At 39.1% G+C, this 20,893-nt stretch overlaps 1 protein-coding gene across 6 annotated transcripts in view; it reads left to right on the forward strand.

The window, feature by feature from the left end:
• Window positions 1-20,893, forward strand: part of FAM135B (family with sequence similarity 135 member B) — a 183,443-nt gene that overhangs the window by 124,691 nt on the left and 37,859 nt on the right. For all 6 annotated transcript variants that reach the window (XR_013773751.1, XM_079301872.1, XM_079301874.1 and 3 more), the window contains one exon: window positions 10,620-10,746. Coding sequence is in view for 5 of the 6 variants with exons in the window: in XM_079301872.1 (XP_079157998.1) it covers window positions 10,620-10,746 (127 nt within the window). In the remaining variant the exon portion in view is untranslated. The remainder of the gene's footprint in view (window positions 1-10,619; window positions 10,747-20,893) is intronic.

A 20,893-nucleotide genomic window follows, 5' to 3' on the forward strand; every position in this document is an offset into this window, starting at 1 on the left:
AATAAAGCTCTCTTTCTGCTTTTCCACTACACGAAGAACTATATTGCATCATCCTTTCACTGCTCCTATAGCCAAAATGCAACGTTCTCTCATACAGTTTGCTCATTGGATGGGAGAAGCAGAGAGGATAATTTAATTTAAAAGTTTTTGGTCCTGGGCTGAGAGTCTGGAGATTAGGGTTTAGAACCAAATTCTGACATGGGCCTCTTCCCTTAGTAAGACACTGGGGGTCTGGTCAAAAAATAAAAACTTTTGGGAAAGAGGTTAAGAATTTGGATTAATCTTGATCTATATTTTCCATCTGTCATTAGGAAAGTGCAAATTCTGTTTTCCTTGGTTGTTTTTCCTCTTTAGTCTAAAAGCAATTAAAATAATTTATATTGTTCCTCTCTGATTTGTAAAGCCTTCAGGAGAGCTGGACTCATCCATGGCCTCTGTGCATGAGCATAAATCATAAAGTGTTTAGGAGGAGGCACACAGGAGTCAGTTCTGGCTAGGGCTCCCACTGGATTTACTTTGCAGCATCATCTGGTTTGACTGTGCAGCACTTTAACAGCAGTCCCATGGAGTCCAGGTGTGACTTATGTGATTCATAATGACAAGAAAATAATTCAGAACTCCTTCAAATAGAACAGGGCAGGAGGTCAAAATCCCCTAATGTTTAGAGTAGGTGAAGGGAAGCAAAGGTCTTTACTTAGAGCCCAGTCTTGTCAGCACATGAGATAGACGGGGGTGGGTGAGAGGGAACTCCTTTGGTTTTAAAGCAAACTGCAGTGTTCAGATTTATTCAGCTCCCCTTAACTCCAGCAAGGTCTTTTTTCCCAAGTGGCCAAGAGATCTTAATTTTGCGAAATATTGTGCAAAGAGCTTGGTGTCAGAGAGGAAAGATGAATATGTAGAGTTTGTTTTCCTCAGGTTTTGTGTGTTGAATTTATATTTCTTTGCTTCAGTTCTCCATTAGTGTAAAGGCATTGCTTGAACATGATGCCACAGAATGAATTGGGATGGTAAGAGGTTGAGCCTGAAGTTGTGAGAAGTTGAGAAGTTGTGGATGCTCCATCCCTAAAAACTGTTCAAGGTCAAACTGGATGGGGCTTTGAGCAACCTGGTCTAGTGGAAAGTGTCCCTGGCCAGGTTGAAACTAGATAACCTTTAAGGTCCCTTCCAAACCAAACTAAACCAAACCAAACCAAACCATTCTAAGGTTCTATGGTCCTGTGAGGTGTGACAGGGATGTGTCTCATATCAGCAGATCAGACTGACATATCAGTGTTCTGCTGCTGTGACACAGGTAACTGCTGTATCTCTGATTTTCTATGTGTTGACTTTTTAAACAGTGAGTTAGGTTGTAACAGACTAATTCTAACCACATAGTTTTGATCAGAAAATTTCCTCATTGTTCCACTATAGGAAAGGATGAGAGCACAATTGCTTAAGAGTCTTAATGACTGTTTTCAGTTCTGTGCTATCCTCTAATGAATGGGGTTGCACAGCCTTGTTGCTGTTATTAGGCATAAATCACATGATGAGCAACTGTTCCATAGTCAGCTTATTATAGTTTTTAAAGGACTATTTTGTGGACATTTGTGAAGTATACAATGTACTTACTTAATGTGGTGGAATGAAGATTTTTGACAACACAATATACAGTCTCATTTGCTTAAGGCCATAAAATCATTTAAAGTGTGATAGTGAGGATTTATCTTCTTCTTGATAAATATTCCAAACCCAAAGAGTTTTTATATCAGGCCTTCTCTAAGTATAAATCAGGATGAAGACAGTAATGTAAAATAAATGGCACTTCCAAGCACACTAAAACAAAAACAGCCAATTAAAACTTATTTGGATTTCCCACAGCTCAGAACTTTTGTTTTTATAATTTATCATTGGAGTTTATTAGGAGCATAAAAAATTAAGTATGCAATCACATTTTTTTCATAACACAATAGAACCTGAATGACTTTGAGAGTCTTTTTTTTGATCGCATCATAGAAAAATATAAACCCCAAATCATACAATCATAGAATGGATTGGGGTGGAAGGGACCTTAAAGATCATTTAGTTTGAGCCCTCCTGACATGGGCAGGGACACCTCCCACTAGACCAGGCAGTTCAGAGCCCCATCCAGGCTGGTCCCCATCCAAGAAGATGGGGATAGTTGCATTATGAAGGAAAAAGAAAATCTATGCAGTTTCACTGTGGTTTCATTTGCTACCTTGAACTGCCCCACCATGGTACATACTTTGTGTGTGTATATATACACATTATTCCTACACATATCTATAGATCCAGATGTAAAATTGTAACAGTTCTATACCTATCCTGGAAATAATTACGTAAAATTGAATTTCACTGCTGTATTGAAGTCTTCCATCAATGTCACTTTACCTGAAGCACATCTATCAGCTCATATATGCCCTGTGGGCTCAGCTTTTCATATTTTGTGAGCTCTGTTGACAAATTAGATATTCTTGTTCAAGTTCTTCCATGTTGTTTGTGTTTAAAGAGTAAAACCAACAAGGCCAATTCAGGCCTTTCCCTTCAGGGTAAAGTATACTCACAAACAGCTGCTGCTGAGGAAACCTTTCCAGGGTGCCTCCATTACCTCCTGCTTCTTTCACAAGTGAACATTTTGATATTGATGTTTGTCCTGGTTAAAAATTCTGATATAATAAATATTACATTAGGTTTGAGACTTTGAAGCCCTCACCTTTTACCGGCCTGAGAATGAGTGAAATTCACATGTCTGGGATCCTTTGAAGGCTTCTGGATGGAAATTTTGTGATTCAGCTTTTCTAAAAAGTCTAACACAGTTTTTTGATAGGGTCCAAGCTCATGGCAACTGCTAATGGCTTTGTGGATTTACTGGGAAAGGGAGAGGCTGAGTAGAAAGGGGGTAAGGCAGACTTTGAGTGAACTCATCTCCAGCTTAGTTAGCACAGAATCATAGAATTGTTTGGGTTGGAAGGTACCTTAAAGATATTTCAGTTCCAATGCCTCTTCCTTGAGCAGGGACACCTTCCACTCTCCCAGGTTGCTCCAAGTCCCATCCAACCTGGCCTTGGGCACTTCCAGGGATGGGGCAGCCACAGCTGCTCTGGGCAACCTGTGCCAGGGCCTCACCACCCTCACAGTTAAAAAAGAAACAAAAAAATAAATCTGAAATAAATATCTTTTTCAATATAAGGCCATTTCTCCCTGTCCTGTCACTACATCCTCTTATCAAATGTCTCTCCCTCTCTTTTATGAGCTGCCCTCAGGTACTGAAAGGTGCTGCAATGTCACCCTGGAGCCTTTTCTCAGGGCTGAACACCCCCAGCTCTCTCAGCCTGTCCTCAGAGGGGAGATGCTCCAGCCCCCTGATCACTTTTGTGCCTCCTCTGGGCCTGTCCTGAGAGCTCCACAGTATCCCAGAGTTTTCTGTGCTGGGGATGCTGGGGATGCTGGAGCTGGGTGCAGCTCTGCAGGTGGGGTCTCACAGGGCAGGATCCCCCCTCCCCTGCTGCTCATGGAGCTTTGGATGCAGCCCAGGGTGTGGATGCCTCTCTGAGCTGCAGGTGCACATTGTTGGCTCATCTCCAGTTTCCCACCCACCAGAACCCTCAAGCTCTTCATGGGCTCCTCTCAAGGAGTCTCAGTCTGAGCTCTTACCCAGGAATGCCCAAACTCAGGGGTGGCACTCGGATCTCTTGAACCTCATGAGGGTCTTGTGGGTGCACTTTTCTCCAGAGCAATCATATTTGCTGTACATGTGGGATGACCATGAGCATGGTGGGATGCTTTGGTGTTGAATTGCCTCCTCTTGGCTCCCTGGGCAGCTGCATCCCTCTGCAGCAGTGAAGGGGCTGCTTGGCATTTACTTGTTCTGTACAGCATTGGGACAGAGCTTGGTTAAAAATTCTTTCTGTGATCCTTGGAGATCTTTGACTTCTCCAAAAGGAGTGGTTCAGGAGGTTGGACTGCCAGGGACCAAGCCCAAGGCTTTTCTTTCCAGGCAGTGGGACACTAGGGCACGACTGTGGGGCTCAGTGGCTGTGACAGCTGCTGTCCTCACCCAAAACTCTGCTCCCCTCTCCTTGCCCTAAACCCACACCCTTGGACAAGGCACAGCAGGGCACTGTGACCCCAGGGCTGGGCTGGGCACAGCAGTGCCAGTGGCTGTGCTGTCTGCACTCAGTGCTTCTGACACCTGCAGACCATGGAGTGCTGTTTCAGACTTCTAGAACGTGCGAGGAATAGAGCAGAACCTACAGCAGGAGCTGCATGCCACATCCTAACTTGATACCAGTGACAGTGCTCTTTGGAAAGTTGAGACTGTTGCCTCTGGCAGCCTCATTTTACCCAGGATGACAGGAGATGAGCAGAGTGAGCTTGTAAAAAGATAACAAAAAAAAGAGATCAATGTTCAAGCTTGAGACTGCTGTCCTGCTGAGGCACTGGCCTCCATGAACAACCCGAACATTTTCAATTCTCTTTCCTAATATCCAAGGGCTAAATGTGAGCAGACACTTGTAAGAGGAAGGTGAGGAGGAGGTGGAGGAGTGAAGGCTTTAGTCCCAAGCTTTTCTCATTTGCTTGGATGATTTTGGTTTCTGGGCCCAGGCACTCACTTCTCCCTCAGCTCCCTGTCTCTAGCCAGGACTGTAAGAGCAGCCAGTGTTTATTAGCCAGCTACAGCTCTTAGAAAAGACACTTTGCTCCAACAGAATTCAGACTCCAAGAAATATTTCTGTTTTTCCCACAGGAAATTTGTGTGGGTCTGTGGGGTAGAGGTCTGCTTACTCTCAGACTTGCTTCAAGCACAGTGCCTCACTTACACTGGATTCACTTAGGAAGCAAACACAAAAAAATTATGGTTTAGTAATTCTATAGAGCTCTTCACTGCTTCCCAGAAAAGAAAAACCCAAATCACCAAGGAAATTTTAAAAAAGCCAGTCTTGAAAACTCTGCAGATAAGCAAATTCTTTGCCATGAGCAGCTGGCAAACCTGTTTCCTCTTGCTGACACAAGAAGGGGTTTATTTTTCCCAGACTTCTGGATTCTCCTCAACTTTCTATTCCTTTCCCCAGTTCCATACATAAGTTTATGTGAAAAAACAAAGCAGGCTTTCAGGATTTTACTTGTCAACGTTGAATTCTTAATGGCTCATCTCCAACTCACTGTTTGAGAAACAAGAAATCTTGGTGGAATCTGAGATGGGGAAATAATATCATTTAAATTTTGTTGGTGGAGCAACCAAGACACAGATACTCAGTTTTTCAGTATCTTTACCTTGTTCTTTCTGGAAGAGGAAAGAGAGAAAAAGGGACAGAATGTTTAAAGATTGCTGATGTAGCTCACTGCTTCACTGCACTGAGGAATTAGGCCAAGCCTGACCCTTCTTGAGCAATTTTATTTCACCTAAATCTGATTACTTCCAGGCATCCTCCTGTTCCTCAAAAGCACAACTGATCCATCTATAAATGATACACACACTGTGCTGCCTGGTGTACCTTGAGTCTGGGTGCAGATTATGCAGATTTTCCTGCAGCTGGAGGTGTAGCTGTCTCCTATTTTTGGGCAGCATGTGTCTGAAACCGCATAAATATTATACTAGGGACTAAAGTTCTTCAATTATTTCCCTTCTCTACCCTGCTTGCAAATAAATTACTCTGTAGAAAGAAAATGAAATTTATATGTAGTAAAGAGCTATTACTTTCATAATATGTTTATTAGAAGAATACTGATTTATATTCTTTTACTCTAAGAACTATAATAACTATATCTATATAATATCTATAATAACTGGGTGATTTTTTTCCTTTGAATTTTCTTTTATTTGGTAGTTTGTTATGTATCTGCAAAGATAAACCTCCATTCTCCTGTGCTACTAGCTGAGAAATCACATAAGAAAAACTTGACAATTTCTGAGTCAAATTTGAAAAGAAAAATCCCTCTCAACAGTAAATTAAATATCACCACGTGACTTTATCTGCTTTCAGGTTTTATAGCAGCAAAGGTTAAGTTCAGGACAAGTGAACCAGTATTTTCCAGCAGTCAAAATCACTAAAGATTTCAAACCAGATTCCCCCTGGAGTCTGTTTGGTATCTAAGGAGAGATATATATTTTCATTAAAATTTTATTTTAATAAATCTTATCCATTTTACCCCAGAAGCTCAGAACATTTTACTGTCACTGATTGTGGCCTTGGTGAAACTCCTTGGATAAGAGAGAATCATGTCTAGAGGAGCACAGTCTGTAAACATCCACAGATTATTCTTAAAAATAAATAACAGATCACCCATGTACCCAATGACCATGTGCCAGCAGTAATTTGCCAAAAGCTATATTAAAGTTTTGAGTTGAAACAATGAGGGAAATTAGTGTTGTCACTACAATTTTCCTGATCTGTGGGAGAAGGCAGTTCCTGGTGAAATGCAAACAGGTGGTGGTGGGGACTGTGAGGGTTTAATTCTGAGTTACGCTATTTCTCTGGCACTGACTTATATTTTCAATTTTTAAAACAGTAATATTTTATGTATAAGGGACTGAGAGAAAAAGAAGTGGTTGCTCCAAGGATCTGGCCTAAATGGGATACAAGCTCATTTCTTGAGTTTCCACTCCTGGTTTAGTCACAAGATTGTAATTTCTTGTCATTAGAAATGTGATGATAGTGTGTATGGAGATTGTTTGGGTGTTTTGTTTTGTTTTTTTTACAGTTTGATAGTTTCATATAGTGCAAGTTAGGGTTTTTGGTTTTTTTCCCAAGCAAGAATCAGATCTCAATCTTTTTTTTTTTATTCCCCACTCTGCTAACAATTAACAAAAAAAGTTGTTTTGCTTACCAAGAAAACCCCAAACAACCAAACCCTCCCCGCTACTAAAAAAAAAAAAAAAAAAAAAAAAAAAAGAAAGCCCCAAGAAAAAAACCTAAAAATTAAATAAAAGGTTTTTTTGGTTTTTTTTTTTTTTTTGGTTATTTTTTTGTGGGGTTTTTTTGGGTTTTTTTTGGGGTTTTTTTGTTGTTTTTTTTTTTTTTGGGCAGGTTAATCTGAAAGGGAACATGGTATTCTATTAAACTACCCTAAAATTATTTTTTCTGATTTGCTTCAATAACACATCTGAATTAGCATTTATCAAGGGCATTCAATTTCTTATGCTAGGAAATTGTCATTTCATATATGTGTAAGAGAATTGTTCACAGAAGAAAAATAAACAGGGAATGATTATTTAATATTTTGTGCTCTACTAGAAACTAGTGTTGCCACATTGAATTCTGCAACAGCAAGTTGAAAAGAACCAGAAAGTTCAGCACTTATTACAACATGCAATTCATTTCAAAAGATGTTGCAGAGGCCAAAAGTATAAATCACAAAGTCATGGACACAAATGCATGGAAGATAACCATGCCTGCTGGAAATAATTGCTTGAATATAACCTTTAAGTCAGAAAGGTCTTAAATTTTGATTGCTGGATCTTGCAGGCTGTAATGAAGGAAGCAAATGGACTTTTCAAGGTGGTTTACTATACTGAGTGTCCACAGATGATTGCTGTAATAATTGGGAGACTCCTTTGAAGGATAAAGGCATAAAATCATAGAATTATAGAATGGTTTGAGTTGGAAGGGACCTTAAAGATCATCTCATTCCTTGTCATAGGCAGGGACACCTTCCACTAGACCAGGTGGCCCCAATCCCCATCCAACCTGGCCTTTAAAACTTCCAGGGATGAGCCATCCACAAATTCTCCTGGTAACCTGTGCCAGGGCCACACCACTCGTGGTCATCAAAAGGCCAGCTCTAAAAGAACCCATAAAACCTTTCACTGAAAATATTAATACTTCTGCACATATTTTAATCCTCTTGGGCACACACATGTTACCTCTTTTGACCTTTTTTATCCTGACTCCAATTAAAAGCTGAGGTCATCACACTGGATAAGGATCTAAATGTTGATGTTAAATCAGTGCTATTAAATAGATGGTCCAAATGGACATGTAAGCAACCAAGGTTCATGATTCATTCAGAAGAGCATGTTAGCAGAAATAATTAGAAGAAATAAATACAGTGAAAAAATAATTGATGTAGCAAATTAACCTGTTATTGCTAATAAAAATTTTATTCAAGCATAAATGTTCTTCAGAAAATATTAGGGACTCAGCAGTTTGTAAGCCTTCCACTTAAACTTTCCCTCAGCATAATGATGATGTTTTGGCATGTTTCCCAAAAAAAGGGTTTTTGTTTTACAGTGCTATGTGAAATCAATTTCTGTAAAACCAACAGATTAAAAACCCTTCTCTGCTGTAAAAGCAAAAGATAAATAACTAAAAAGAGGCATTAAAAAGTGCTCTTCTTTCCCTTTAAACCTTTGAAAGCTTTGCTCATATTCTAATGAGGAGTTTTTCATGTGCACAGAACATTTGTTTAAGCTTCTCTCTCTGATAGCACAGCACTCATTTTTTATTTCAGTTTCTTGAGCCTTTCCAGCAGACCACAGCAGACAGCATTGTTCAATAACAGCTGAAATTATTCACAGTGGTGTATAGCTCTTGTCTGTTAGAAATAGCTTTATTTAATAGTTTATTTATTTATTGCATTTATCTTAAATGTGGGAAATATATGGAAAGGCTTCATGCTGCTTAGAAGGAACTATTTGGGAATTGCTTTGATCACATAAATTAAAATATACATAAGCAAGAATAGATGTTTGCAGATTTCTTCTAACCCATCCTCCCTCTTAGGGAACACTTTTTTCCAGCATTTATCTATAACAAGCAGCAGTTTTGTTCTGCAGAAAAGAGAGGGATGTGTATTTAACTTTCTGAAGCTGGTCCGACTTGTAATTTTGCTTGAGATACTTTTTCCAATGTTGCAAAACTCTTTCCTACAAGAACCTCACCTGTTGTATGTCTATTAATGATTTTGTTTTTCTTTGTATCTTTAATATAAATCCTTCCAGAGTTTAAGAAGCATTTGGGCAATATTCTCAGGCACATGGTGTGATTCTTGGGGCTGCGCTATGCAGGGTCTAGAGTTGGATTTCAGAGATCCTGGTGGATACTTTCCATCTCAGGGTGTTCTGTGATTCTATGATTCTCTGTTTTCTGTGTGTTTCTGTACAGCACTCAGCACTGTAACCTGTCCCTAAAAAATGAATCAGGCATAGATAATAATTCATTAGTTTTATCTGAGCTGATGTGGCCACGTGGCACACATCTGCATAGAGGAATAACTTCAGATGGGAAAGGCATTGCAGCAGGAATGGCACTTCCCTCTGGCATTTAATTCTGGCATATTATGGTTTTAAGCTTTTGTGTTCTGCTGGAAGTTTATATTCTTTCAAGACGACCAGACCTCCTGGGTATAATGGGATTTGGGATGCTTGGATGGGCATCAGACACCTGTGGATGGTGATGCCAGTCTGGCAGCTGGAGCACAAAGCCAGTGGCATTACCCCTGCACTTGGCAGAAGCAGCAAATGTGTTTTCCCATTTTCTCTACAGTTCATTATCTCAGCTCCACCTTTGCCTGCATGCTTTTTAAGAACAACCCTTCTGGCTGCTTGCATTGCAATTTGGCAATCACAGTTTGTAATTTGACTCATTGCATTCCCCCAAATCAGTAGACTGATTTCCCTCTTGAAACCTTGAGTGATTTGTATACAGCAAGAGTTATCAGAGGGACTAACAGAGGGGTTATCTCATCTCCAGTTGTTATGGGGAAGCCATCCAGCCTCTCTTTACAGCCCACAATTAGCATTAAATGCTTGGAGGGTAGAATGCCTCTGATCTGTTTGATATCACTGCTTCAGCAAGAGATGACTCATATGCTGGAAATGCTAATTCCTCTCCAATGAATATAAAGACAGATCACCTCATTAACTGGAATATAAGTAGTGCTCAGATTAATCCACAGTATGAGCCCTGGCTGTGCATCAATACTGAAGGTGGGCTTGATGCTGGGTAAACTCCAGACAGGTTATTCCACCCTTAATAGTTTCCTGGTCTTCAATAGGAAATGTACAAATATAGTCAGAAGGGAGCACTGACCACAATTGTCAACACTGAGAATGAAACAACTTGCATTCTGTCAGGTTTTTGAGGAAGAAGTTGGATAACAAGGAAATCTCATTTCACCCAGAAAAAATAAATGTAGTTTTTTGGCTGAAGTCTTATCCTTTTGGTGCTGAAAGCTAATGCTGTGGGAGAGTGAGAAGTGGCAACCCAACTTCCAATCTATAAGAATAAGTTTGAGAAGAGCTAGAAAATATTAGTTATAGATACAGCTGATGAGAGGTTGCATAAGAATGTGATCCATGTGGATAGATGGAAAGGTTGTGTTGGTGAGATGTTATGCTGGAAAAGACTGCAGAGAAAGGAGTGAGTTAAGGATAACACTCAAACCACTTGACTGAATGCCTAGAAAACAAACTTCATTCACTTTGCTTGAGCTACTGCACACTGGGCAATAATCATTTCCAAGGAAAAGATGAATTTACAGTGCAACTTGAAATAAACAAAAGCAAAACTCACCAAAATTGTAAATCTTTTCTAAGCAAGGAAATAATACTGGGACAACAATGATTCTTCTCTAACAATGCTCCTCTGATTTAATTTTTCTTCTCAATTTTCTCCTTGTAGTTTTGCTCGTCCAGGGAAAGGTTCCTGGCTGGGTAAAGGCAACCTGGAGGCAGGACCAGACCAGTCCAGTATGTCATTAGAAAATCTGGTGTTTGGAGCTGGCTACTGCAAACCCACTTCCTCAGAGGTAAGGAGGATGAGGAGTGATGTCTTACTTCAATTCCATCACACACAGTGTCCACATTGTCTGTGAAGAACATGCCATAGTTTTATATTTCCTGTAGAGGGATTTTTTAGGAAGAACAACCCTTCAAACATTTCTGCAGGAACCACCTGGCCCTTGGTTACACAATTTCTGGGTGTCCAGCCCCCACCTGCATGCACCATTTCACAGTTCAAGATGTATGGATTACCCCACACTGACAGTGACATTTTAAGGTAGGATTCACCTGACCAAGTGCTTGCTGTAAGTGAAATTAATTATTCAGAAAAAGGTCCTGACTTTCAATTGTTGTGTATGACAGTCAGATGATATGAGTCATTACTAAGGATGTTGAGAAAGAAGGTTTTGTGTCCAGAGTATTGTGTGTGTTGGTGGTGGGGGTGTTACACACAATGCCTTACTCATGGCAGGTCCCACACTGTGGCTTTGATCTTGCTACTTACCACAGGTAAAAAGGAGAGCTCTTTGTGCAAGTTTTAAAAGAAAATTGGTTTCTTTAAAATGATTATTTTATTTTTTGTTGATATTTTTTCTAATTTATTTTTATGTTTTTAAAATGCTAGCTTTGGAGTTTATTTTCCTTTTTTGTAAAACATCTTTCCTCAGCTCTAGAAACTCACCCCAGAATATTGCAACCATTAACCTGTTAAGAAACCTTGATTCAAGGCTTCTGATTAGTATGCTGCCCTGAGCTTGCCTCAACCTTTCCTGTCAAAGCTTTTCTGCATAAATATTAAAAATAAGCAAGCCTGGAGCACCTGGTGCAGAGGAACTACCAGGGAATTAACGAGGGCTGGGAGAATGTTTGGTCTGAGGCTGCTCTCCCAAACATTGGGGTCAGTGTGTGCTTTTGGCAAACAAACTGACCTCACCCTCTGCCTCTCTGGTAGACAGTCACACCAGGGACATTAAATAACTGTATTTTAGGCCACTCTCTGCATCTCTGTACACAGCATAAGAGAGAGGCTTCTTTGGAGAGTGGTGCCTATTTTCGTTTTCCTCTGGACAAGTTTCTGTTGAAAGAAGAGAAATGGAAAGATCTCCACTCCCATTTTTGCTTTTAGTCTCCATGGAAAAATCTTGGTCTGTTGTAATTAGAAAAAAAAAAACAACCTTATTTTCTTCCCATTTTTCTATCTTGGATGGAAGCTCTGTCTTCCACCTATTTCTGGAAACTACTGTTTTTTTAAAGGATAATTGTGGTGAGTTGACCTTGATGGGAAGCCAGATGCTCACCAAGCCATTCTATCATTCCCCTCCTCTACAGACAGAATGCAATAGAGAGAAATGGTTAGTAAAGATAAAGTCAGTTTAATGAAGCTAAATCAAGGCCATGTGAAGGAGCAAAGGAAAACAAAAGGTTCATTTTCTCTTTCCCATCAGCAGGTGATGTCCAGTCACATCCTGGCAAGTGAGGGGGGCTTCAGGGTGTGAAGGGGTTTCTCTGGAACACAAACATTATAATAGTGAATGATCCCCCTTCTTTTGCTCAGCTTTTACTGCTCAGCACACATCCTATGGTATGGAATATCCCAGCTCTGGTGCCAGCTCTGCTCAGCAGGAGCCAAAACTCTGCAGTGCCACCAATGCCCAGCACAGCACTGGAGGGCTGCCATGGGGAAAGTTAACTCCAGGACAATTATTATTATTATCCTAGCAGATGAGCTATGAAATACCAAAAGGAAATTGCTCTACCAAGACCTGGCTTTAGCATGCTGCTGCCCTGCACTCATCAGAGTGCCACACACCAAACCATCATAAATATAATGCTGCACAGTCCACATGGCCAGATGTGCATTTGCTGAGCTTCAGAAACCTCCATAAGTCATGGCATCTGTTCTTGAGCTGAATGTTTTAATTTAATAGACCGTGATGGCCTTTTTTGCCTATGCATGATGAATGATAAAGAGCAAAGGCTATTTTCTCTTGGCTTAACATAAAAAAAAATAAAATTCTGAGCTAGAAAATAAACTGTTGTAGGGCTAGACCTAACTCCAAGCAAAGGCCATGTGTCTGACTGCTGGTTTATCTGGAAATTTATACCAGTCTGTAAGGGATTGAAGGAAGAGGAGTAATATTAATTCTTGCAGTGCTGCAGTACTTGGCACCAGGTCAAGTTTTCTTCCCTTTAAAAACTTGTCTACACCTTTCCAGGTTTTTTGAATGTGTTTGTTAAACTTCAGCTGGTTTGGAGAATTTTGCTGGTGGGCATGAGAATGGATCCTACCCTTTTCATGAACAAAAACCCCAACCAAAACCTGCAGACCTCTCTGATTATATACATTGTGTTCAGACCTTCTTACTCCATGTCTGAATTAGTAACTATTCAATACCAGAACTCAAAATATACCCCACCTATATTTGTTTTTAACCTATTCTGATTTGATGCAACTAGCTAAATCTAGGGTGAAGCATTAATAGATCTGGTCTTCCAAGGCTGACAGTTTTACTGAGAGGCAGGAATGGAAAAATCAATCTTATAGGGATGTTGGTTAGTTTCTTTTTATGTCATAAACTTCCATGGAACAGTTAGTGTTGGTCTCTCCTGTTTTTAATTTTGTTTAGTTCTATTTTCATCTCTTTCTGCATTTCATGTGCATTTCTGTGTTTTCCTTGATCTAAGAAGTCTCCAGACTTAAGCTCTTAAAATGCATCTCCTGGGCAAGTGCCTTCTGTTTATTATCTTTTCTAGGGAACTAAATCTGATTATTCACTTTACTGTAAGGCTGCAAACAGTCAAGACTTTCCTTATTTTAGCCTTAGCTATTGTAAGTAAACCAAAAAGAGCTTCTTTTTCCCCTGACACCTGCAGATAAATTATTTTTCCAGAATACTTTCCAAACTATTACAAATAAGCAGAAGTTTGTAAAGTGTAGGAACACTAAATCATTACTATTGCACTCTTTTCCCCAGGTTTAGGCATGAAACCCCAGGAAAGGTGTAGTTTGTGGTGTCTGAAGCCTTACTAACTCCACAGTTTTTTCAGTTTCATAGGTTTGGTATAAAATCTACGAATTCAAGAAGCAGATTGGATCACAAAAGTAAATTTTGTTTTCACAAGTGTCATCATATGCAATAGATGGTATTTTGGGTTTATGTGGCAAGGTTTATGGGGAATGGAATCAGGGGAGGCTTCTGTAAGTGGAAAAAACTTCCCCCACATTAAACAAAGACAATTCACCAGTCATGGTTCAGGAAAGATCTGAACACAGTAGAGTGGAGGCTGGATTTACAGTAGTCTGAAGCCTGCAGAAAAGCCAGAAATGTGCTGAAATATGATGTTAACACTGCCAAGTAATGTTTTCTAGATATTTCTTGAATACAAAGTAGAAGCCTTCTACCTTGACATACCACATATAGGTCATACTTTCTATTGACCCTTTTTTCCTGATAGCACTTGGATGCTTCAGAGAATTAATGCTCTTTTTAGGCCCACAAGTTGACTGTGAAAGTGCTCACCTAGTTTATGTCACTGATTTGCTTTTTCCTCACTGAAAAGGCAATTGACTGCCTTGATTTTTAAAGATAGTCTGCATAAATCAGCTGTTCTTTCCACTTCCTGACCTAATCTTCTGTGTCTGGGCTGCTGAGGTGTCACTGCCTAAAGGCAGATCCTGAAGGTTTCTTGTTCTGCACTTCTGACTTCTCACTGTGGACATTAATTAGATGCCAGCAGCTTTGGATTGCACATGTCCATTTTCCCTAGATCACACCAAATGACTTCTGGACATCACTGACACTTTCCTCATCTCCTCGCTTAGCACACTAGTTATAATAATTGATTCTATTTAAATCTAGGTGATATTTTTAAGTCTTTCTGTCTCTTCCCATTCCCCTACCTAGCACACAGGGATCTTCCTTTTTTTCTTTCCTTCTTCCCTCTCTCTCTAATATTTTCTCTCAATCTATAGTACATTTTCCCCTTCAAGCACAATTAAGACAACAAAGATTATTATTGAAAGGAGATATTTTTGTGTTGTCAAATAAATATGAAGGAAGACAAATTTTTGGTCAACAAACTAGAAGAGAATTATCTACAGAATAATAAAATCAATGAAAAATAAGAAGTGCTAGGTCTTTTTCCAGTTATTTTCAGCCCATAACCTCTGCTCACAGGGAATATATATATCACAAGAGATGTGTTCAAATAGGATCATATCTTCTGCAGCCTTGGGAGATGCCAGTGGGGTGAAACAGCTTTGTGAGCTATGTGTGACTGATTTCCCTTTGGGGAACCTGAATTCCCTTTGTGTCTGCTAAATTGCTTCTGGTTGTGAGGAAGGTCAAGGGGCTGTTTTGGATGTTACAAGGTCTGTGTCTCAACTCCACACTGACTCACTCTTCCAGGTGATTTCAACTGCCCTAAGAGCTGCATACTGGAATATTACATCAGCTTTATGTATCTACAATAAAATAAACTATTCCTTGCAGATCTGCAAATCAAATGGTCACTTACACTTCAGGATTTCTGTGGCTTACCCAGTAGCATAAACCTCTTCTGTATTCACTGTTGTCAGGCTGGTTTAATGTCTTTGTAATGTGCATCACATGCCTGCTGTGTTATAATCAAGTTGAATCAATGGCATACTGGGGATTATTAATAAACTGTACTCACAGTAATCTTATTTTCATTTGGCTAGCAGTTGCACTGCAGATAAATTGACTTTTAAGTAATCAGATTGATTAATCATATGGTTTCTCATTAATAAGGCACTGGTGTTTGATGAGAAGTGTTCTTCTTTCATCTAGCCTTGATGTAGCAATCCCAAAAGACATGAGGTTTGTGCCTGGCACAGCACAAGAACCAGGAGTGTCATTCAAATAAAATTTGTTGATGATGTGTTCTTTCCCACAGACAGTTTGCTAATATTTTCGTCCTTTCAGCAGCATATGCAAAACCTGGGCTGTTCTAGTCTAGCATCAAAATATTATTCAAAACCATATTTTTATGTCTCATAGAAGTCATCTATGGTTTAGTTTTCTTCTCTATAGTTATGGCTCTCTGCACAAATAGTTAACTTTTTTACCTATTGAAGTAAGAAGACACTGAGATTATTCAGTTTATTAGAGCATAAGGGTAACAACACCAAAGTTGTGGATTTAATCCCTGTCCAGGCCATTCACTTAAAAGTTCAACTTGATGATCCTTGCAGGATCAGAACTCAGAATATTCTTTGATTCTGTATTGATTGTGCATCAGAGAGTAGCCCAAATAGGATCTGTTGTGAGAATTGTAATATGTTAGATGATTTTGTGGTTCTAAGAAAGCTGATACATATTATTGCTTTTTTCAAAATAAATTTTTAAAAAATCTCAGCATTTAAAATAGCTTTTATTTATAATTGCTTAATATAGTTTACATCAGAATTTCATCTAGAACTGTTAATTTTACATGGAAATATCTTTAGTTTCCATCTCAGACTTCTCTGCTCTAGTGTTTAATGGCAATCACTTCCTTCATGTGTTAGAGTGCATTTGTAATGGGTAGTTTTAAAGATTCCTTGGGTGTCTGGCTGATGCAAATGGTGATTAGCTGTGACTGGGACTCCAGCAGATGTCCAACACATAATTATTCTGAAATACTAAGACAGTTGATATACTGCTCTTTATAGGGTAAAATGACAAGTATCTTTAATCAGTATGTTCAAGGCACAATTTGTGATAATTACTGATGAAGTCTTTGATCTTTGGTTGCCTGAAGATAAATGGCTGATCTCTAAAATGAACTAAATGATTTCCTAGCTGCAGCAGAAAACATGTAACTAATAATGTGACAATAACTAGTTTCTTTAATCACTGGCATATTTCTTTTCTGTGATTCTTACTTTCTGATCTGACATATGCAGTGTATATCAAAGCAATGATCTTCATTTTTATAGAGTTCAAAACTGAGATTAATTTGGGTTTAGGCCTGAAACATGGTGTTACAAAAGCCTTGCAATATTTTTGCTAGGGGTGCTCAATGGAAATATCATTAAATCAACTGGAGATTCTTGTGAGACTCGAGGTAGGAGGGTGATGATGACTTGTTCTGGAGGAAATACTTGGGAATTGCTTATATTGGACTGATAATTTATTCCTTTTGGTTAGCATTAGAATTAGCATAGGAAGTTGCTCTTTTCATCTGCATTTTTTGCTGTTTTTCTGCATTGTTTATGTACTAGAAATAATCACATTGCTGCATTCTATTTCCAAATCCCACCTACACTCATATAACCAAAAAGGTTTTTATTATGGCTAATTTAGAGAGTTGTGAGTAGTGTGGTAAAAGGCAGACTAAGCATGGAGGATTTATTTCTCTTTCACAGCTACTATTGCAGTTATATACTGAAGAATTTATTTGGCTTCCCTCATCATAATTTCTCATTTTGTCTGAATCCATTTATGTGGTTTGTACAGTCATTCACTTGGCTGACATTCTTTCAATTCAAGGTTTTCCTTTCTGGTGATTTCAGCATTGATTTTTCACAAATTTTATTGGAAGGGGCTTGTGCAATACCTTTTTTTTTTTTTTACTTCCCCAAAGTAAAGTGCAGGAGCAGGTGGGAACAGACTTTTACTCCTCACTGCAAGAACTGGACTTGGCTGCTCTCTACCTTTTGAGAAAATGTTTTATTATTCTCTTTTTTTTCTTCTCAGTATTTTTTCCAGTGTTACCTTGCTTAAAAATCATGGTCATATGCCCTAAGGACCACTAATCCTTAGCTCCTAAGGAACAAAAATTCCCACTGAATGATGATGAGAGAGTTCCTGAAGGGAGACCAAATCAACTCTCATTGCCTTTCCAGGCTGAGCAGAGATGCCAACAGCAGCACAGTCAAGATCCATCATCTGGAAGCCAATCCTTTGCTATTGGCAAGTGTCCCAGACAGCAGCTTGGGGAATGAGAAAAAAGAGTTCCTCTTTTTTCCCAACCACTTTGGCTTGTTTTGTAGAAACAAATTGTCAGGGGACAGCAAAAGCCTAGACCTGTGTTCACAGCTATCACATCAGTCATAATGACCCAGGAAGCAGCTTCACAGCTGATCAGAATTATAAGTTTTGGTGCAGTGCTAGGCAGGAACACCTAGAGCTGCAACATCAGTTGGTGCAAAATCAACTGACCCCACTCAAATGGGCTCATATTTTCTCCAAGGACCAGACAAGATTTGGCTGTGTGGCAATCAGAAAAGAATGGGCTAAGAGGAAGAGATGAGTCAGTGTGCTGTGATTCTCAAAAGCACTGACAAACAGAGGTGAATAGCACTAGACAAAAGTTTAGCTAATAAAGTTTTGGTTTTTTTTTTTGGTAGCTTTATGGCAAAATAAGAATAATTTTAGGATCTCTTCAGGACAGGAATAGCTTCTTAAGATGACTTGACTTAATCACATATCCAGAATTTGTACCCTAGTGTTGTGATGAGTGCCAAAAAGAAGAAAAATTTAGATCAAAATTGGTTAATGCTTCAAGAAAGCTCTTTGCATAACCAAGAAACTTGTGTGAGTTGCAGTTACACACATGAGTACTTGGGTGAGAATATGAGTCTAAAGACATATTTAGGGTAATCCAGACACAGAGGCAAATGAGCTTACACTACTTCTTTGACTGGCATAAACCTTGGGAAATCTAGCTAGCAGTCAGCCTGGTTTTACAATAGCATTTGCCTCTACTGCTCCAGCTTCACAGTGTGGTGTTTGAATGGGTGTTGTGTATTGTTTGACAGAGCCCTGTCAAACCTGGCCTTGAATGTTTCCAGGGATGGGACATTTACCAGTCCCTGGGCAATCTGGCCCAGTGTCTCAGCCCCCTCATGACAAAACATCAAATCTAAATCCACCCTTTTTTAGTTTTACACCATTACCACTTGTCCTGTCTTAACATGCCCTGCTAAAAAGTCTTGTAAGTTGCCCTTAAGTATTGAAAGGCTGCTATAAGGTCTCCCAAGATATTCCCAAATTCTTTCCATGGGAAGGATAAAACCATAAAGTCAGTTGAAGGCACCATATATTTACTCTTTGATGACCCAAGGTAAAAGCCATTGCCATCTCACAGTTTTTGGTGGGCCTAGATGCAATCTGCAATGTCTCTGCTAGAATTAGCTTTTCCTGGCTTTGGCAGACACATCTGGCTGATGAGAATCAGGGGTGAAAGGCTGAACAGGAGAGCAGGACACCCCCAAGGCACAGTTAAATAACATTCATGTGGGTGGTAAAGCTCTGGTTCTGCTCTACACTGAGTTTCTTTTGTAAACAAATACAGTTCATCTCTTCAGAGCTGCCAATCAATCTCTTTCTCCACTTCTAAACTCATTAAAAGTATTTTGTTTAAAACCATAAAATTATGGCCTGCAGAATAAATGGCAAGCTACTCAAAGCTCATGAAATTTGATTGTCTTTGAGGGCTGGTATATGTACTATGCATAATACAAGAGGTATCTATGGGGCTATGAAAATGAACCTGTGAAGATGTAATAGTTATGCAAATTTATACAGTTCCAGCTACTCAAAAGTTCCCTGCTTTGTTGCAGTAAATTATAACATATCAATGTAATTGCCTTAAAGTAACATACTCAGGAAATATTCTGATTAGCCATTATTTCTGTTTCAGTGTTAGAACAGAAATTGTGGATTTCTGTAGTGATAAAAAGGGCTGTGTATTATTTTATCATTGGCTTTTCCATTTGATGTGTGTTTGCATGCATGTGAAAGATCTATAAATGATTCATTGCCTGAGAGTGTCATAAGTGAAGACTTCAGGAACGTGGCATAATCACAGGATTAGATGTTAAGCTGTTTCCTGGCAGCAAATGGCATAGAAACCACATCCCCCACATCAAAGAAGCCAGAGCAGCATTACAGCACCTGGGCCAAAAAACAGCAATTTTCGTGCAGACCAATTTTTTGCAAGAAGGAAGGTGCCTTTAATCCAGCCTGTAAATGATTTTTTCTGAGTGTGATTTGAAATAAAATAATAGAATGATACTAATAAAATAATACTCATTAAAAATAGGTTTTGAAACATTTCTAAAATAAAAATCTGATTGATCTCGTTGGGTCACTTTGACTGTTTCAATTACCTGAGTGATGGGGCTCTCTGAGACTCAGAATAATCCAGCAAAATAAGTAGAGAAGTAATAGAAATTGATTTGACTTGGTTTTACAACAGACCTTGGAGTATGCTCTCAAAATAGATCTTCTGTTGATTATTCTTCTTAGTACAATAATGGACAAAATTCAGATAACTTGAAAAATTGCACATTTAGACCAAATAAAAGGATTTTTTTCTCCCCATTTCTGTAGACCATAAAAGAGCTGGTATAACACATTGCCAGAAGGTGCTTCTGTGAACTTTGTGGGATTTGACAGAATTGAGCAAAATGACAGCACTGACACAGTCCTTGTTCTGAAAGGATGGGAACTGTGAGGGCTGTGATATAAACTAATATTTGGGTAATTTGAAGAAGACACTGCTTGAAGGCATTCAATTTCTGGAGCTGTCAGGGCTTAGGCTTTCATTTTGTTCTCTTTGTTTACCTCTGTCTCCTCTGTGAGTACCAAATACTTGACTATGATTGCTTGCAAAACACAAGACTTGCTGGATTTCTCTTCTGATCTGGTTTGACAAAGACTAGAGAAGTCAAAATCTTTTACTCACCTCTTTGGGGAAAAATGGAAGTCAATCATGAATCAAGTAGAGAGTCTGGGATATGCAGGAGCATTTGTAAATAATAATAAAAAATAACAGACCTGTCAACAGAGACATGATTTCTTTCCACTTGCATATGAATCATAGGAACCTACTTGGTAACACTTGTGGCTGTGTAACAGGCAGAAGGAAATAAAATAAAAACTCTGCCTTGGTAACAAATGTCAAACTGCTTAAAAAGTGAGCTCATGAAGGTTGAAGTAATTTTTCACTGTCAAAAGATAGTTAAATATTTCCTCTTTAGCCATTGTTTTACATTGTTTCTGATTTTTAAATTTGCTACAATGAGGAAAGGATTAGAAATAGTGTTGTGATTGTTTCATTTTTTTATCTCCATTTGTGAACACAAAGGTAATTAACCAGCACGCAGCATCTGCTCTGATTATAGACATTTCAGCAGTGAATTCTGGGCAAAGCTCTCAATAA

This window comes from Erithacus rubecula (assembly GCF_903797595.1).
Source record: "Erithacus rubecula genome assembly, chromosome: 3".
In the NCBI taxonomy this organism is placed as follows: Eukaryota; Metazoa; Chordata; class Aves; order Passeriformes; family Muscicapidae; genus Erithacus; species Erithacus rubecula.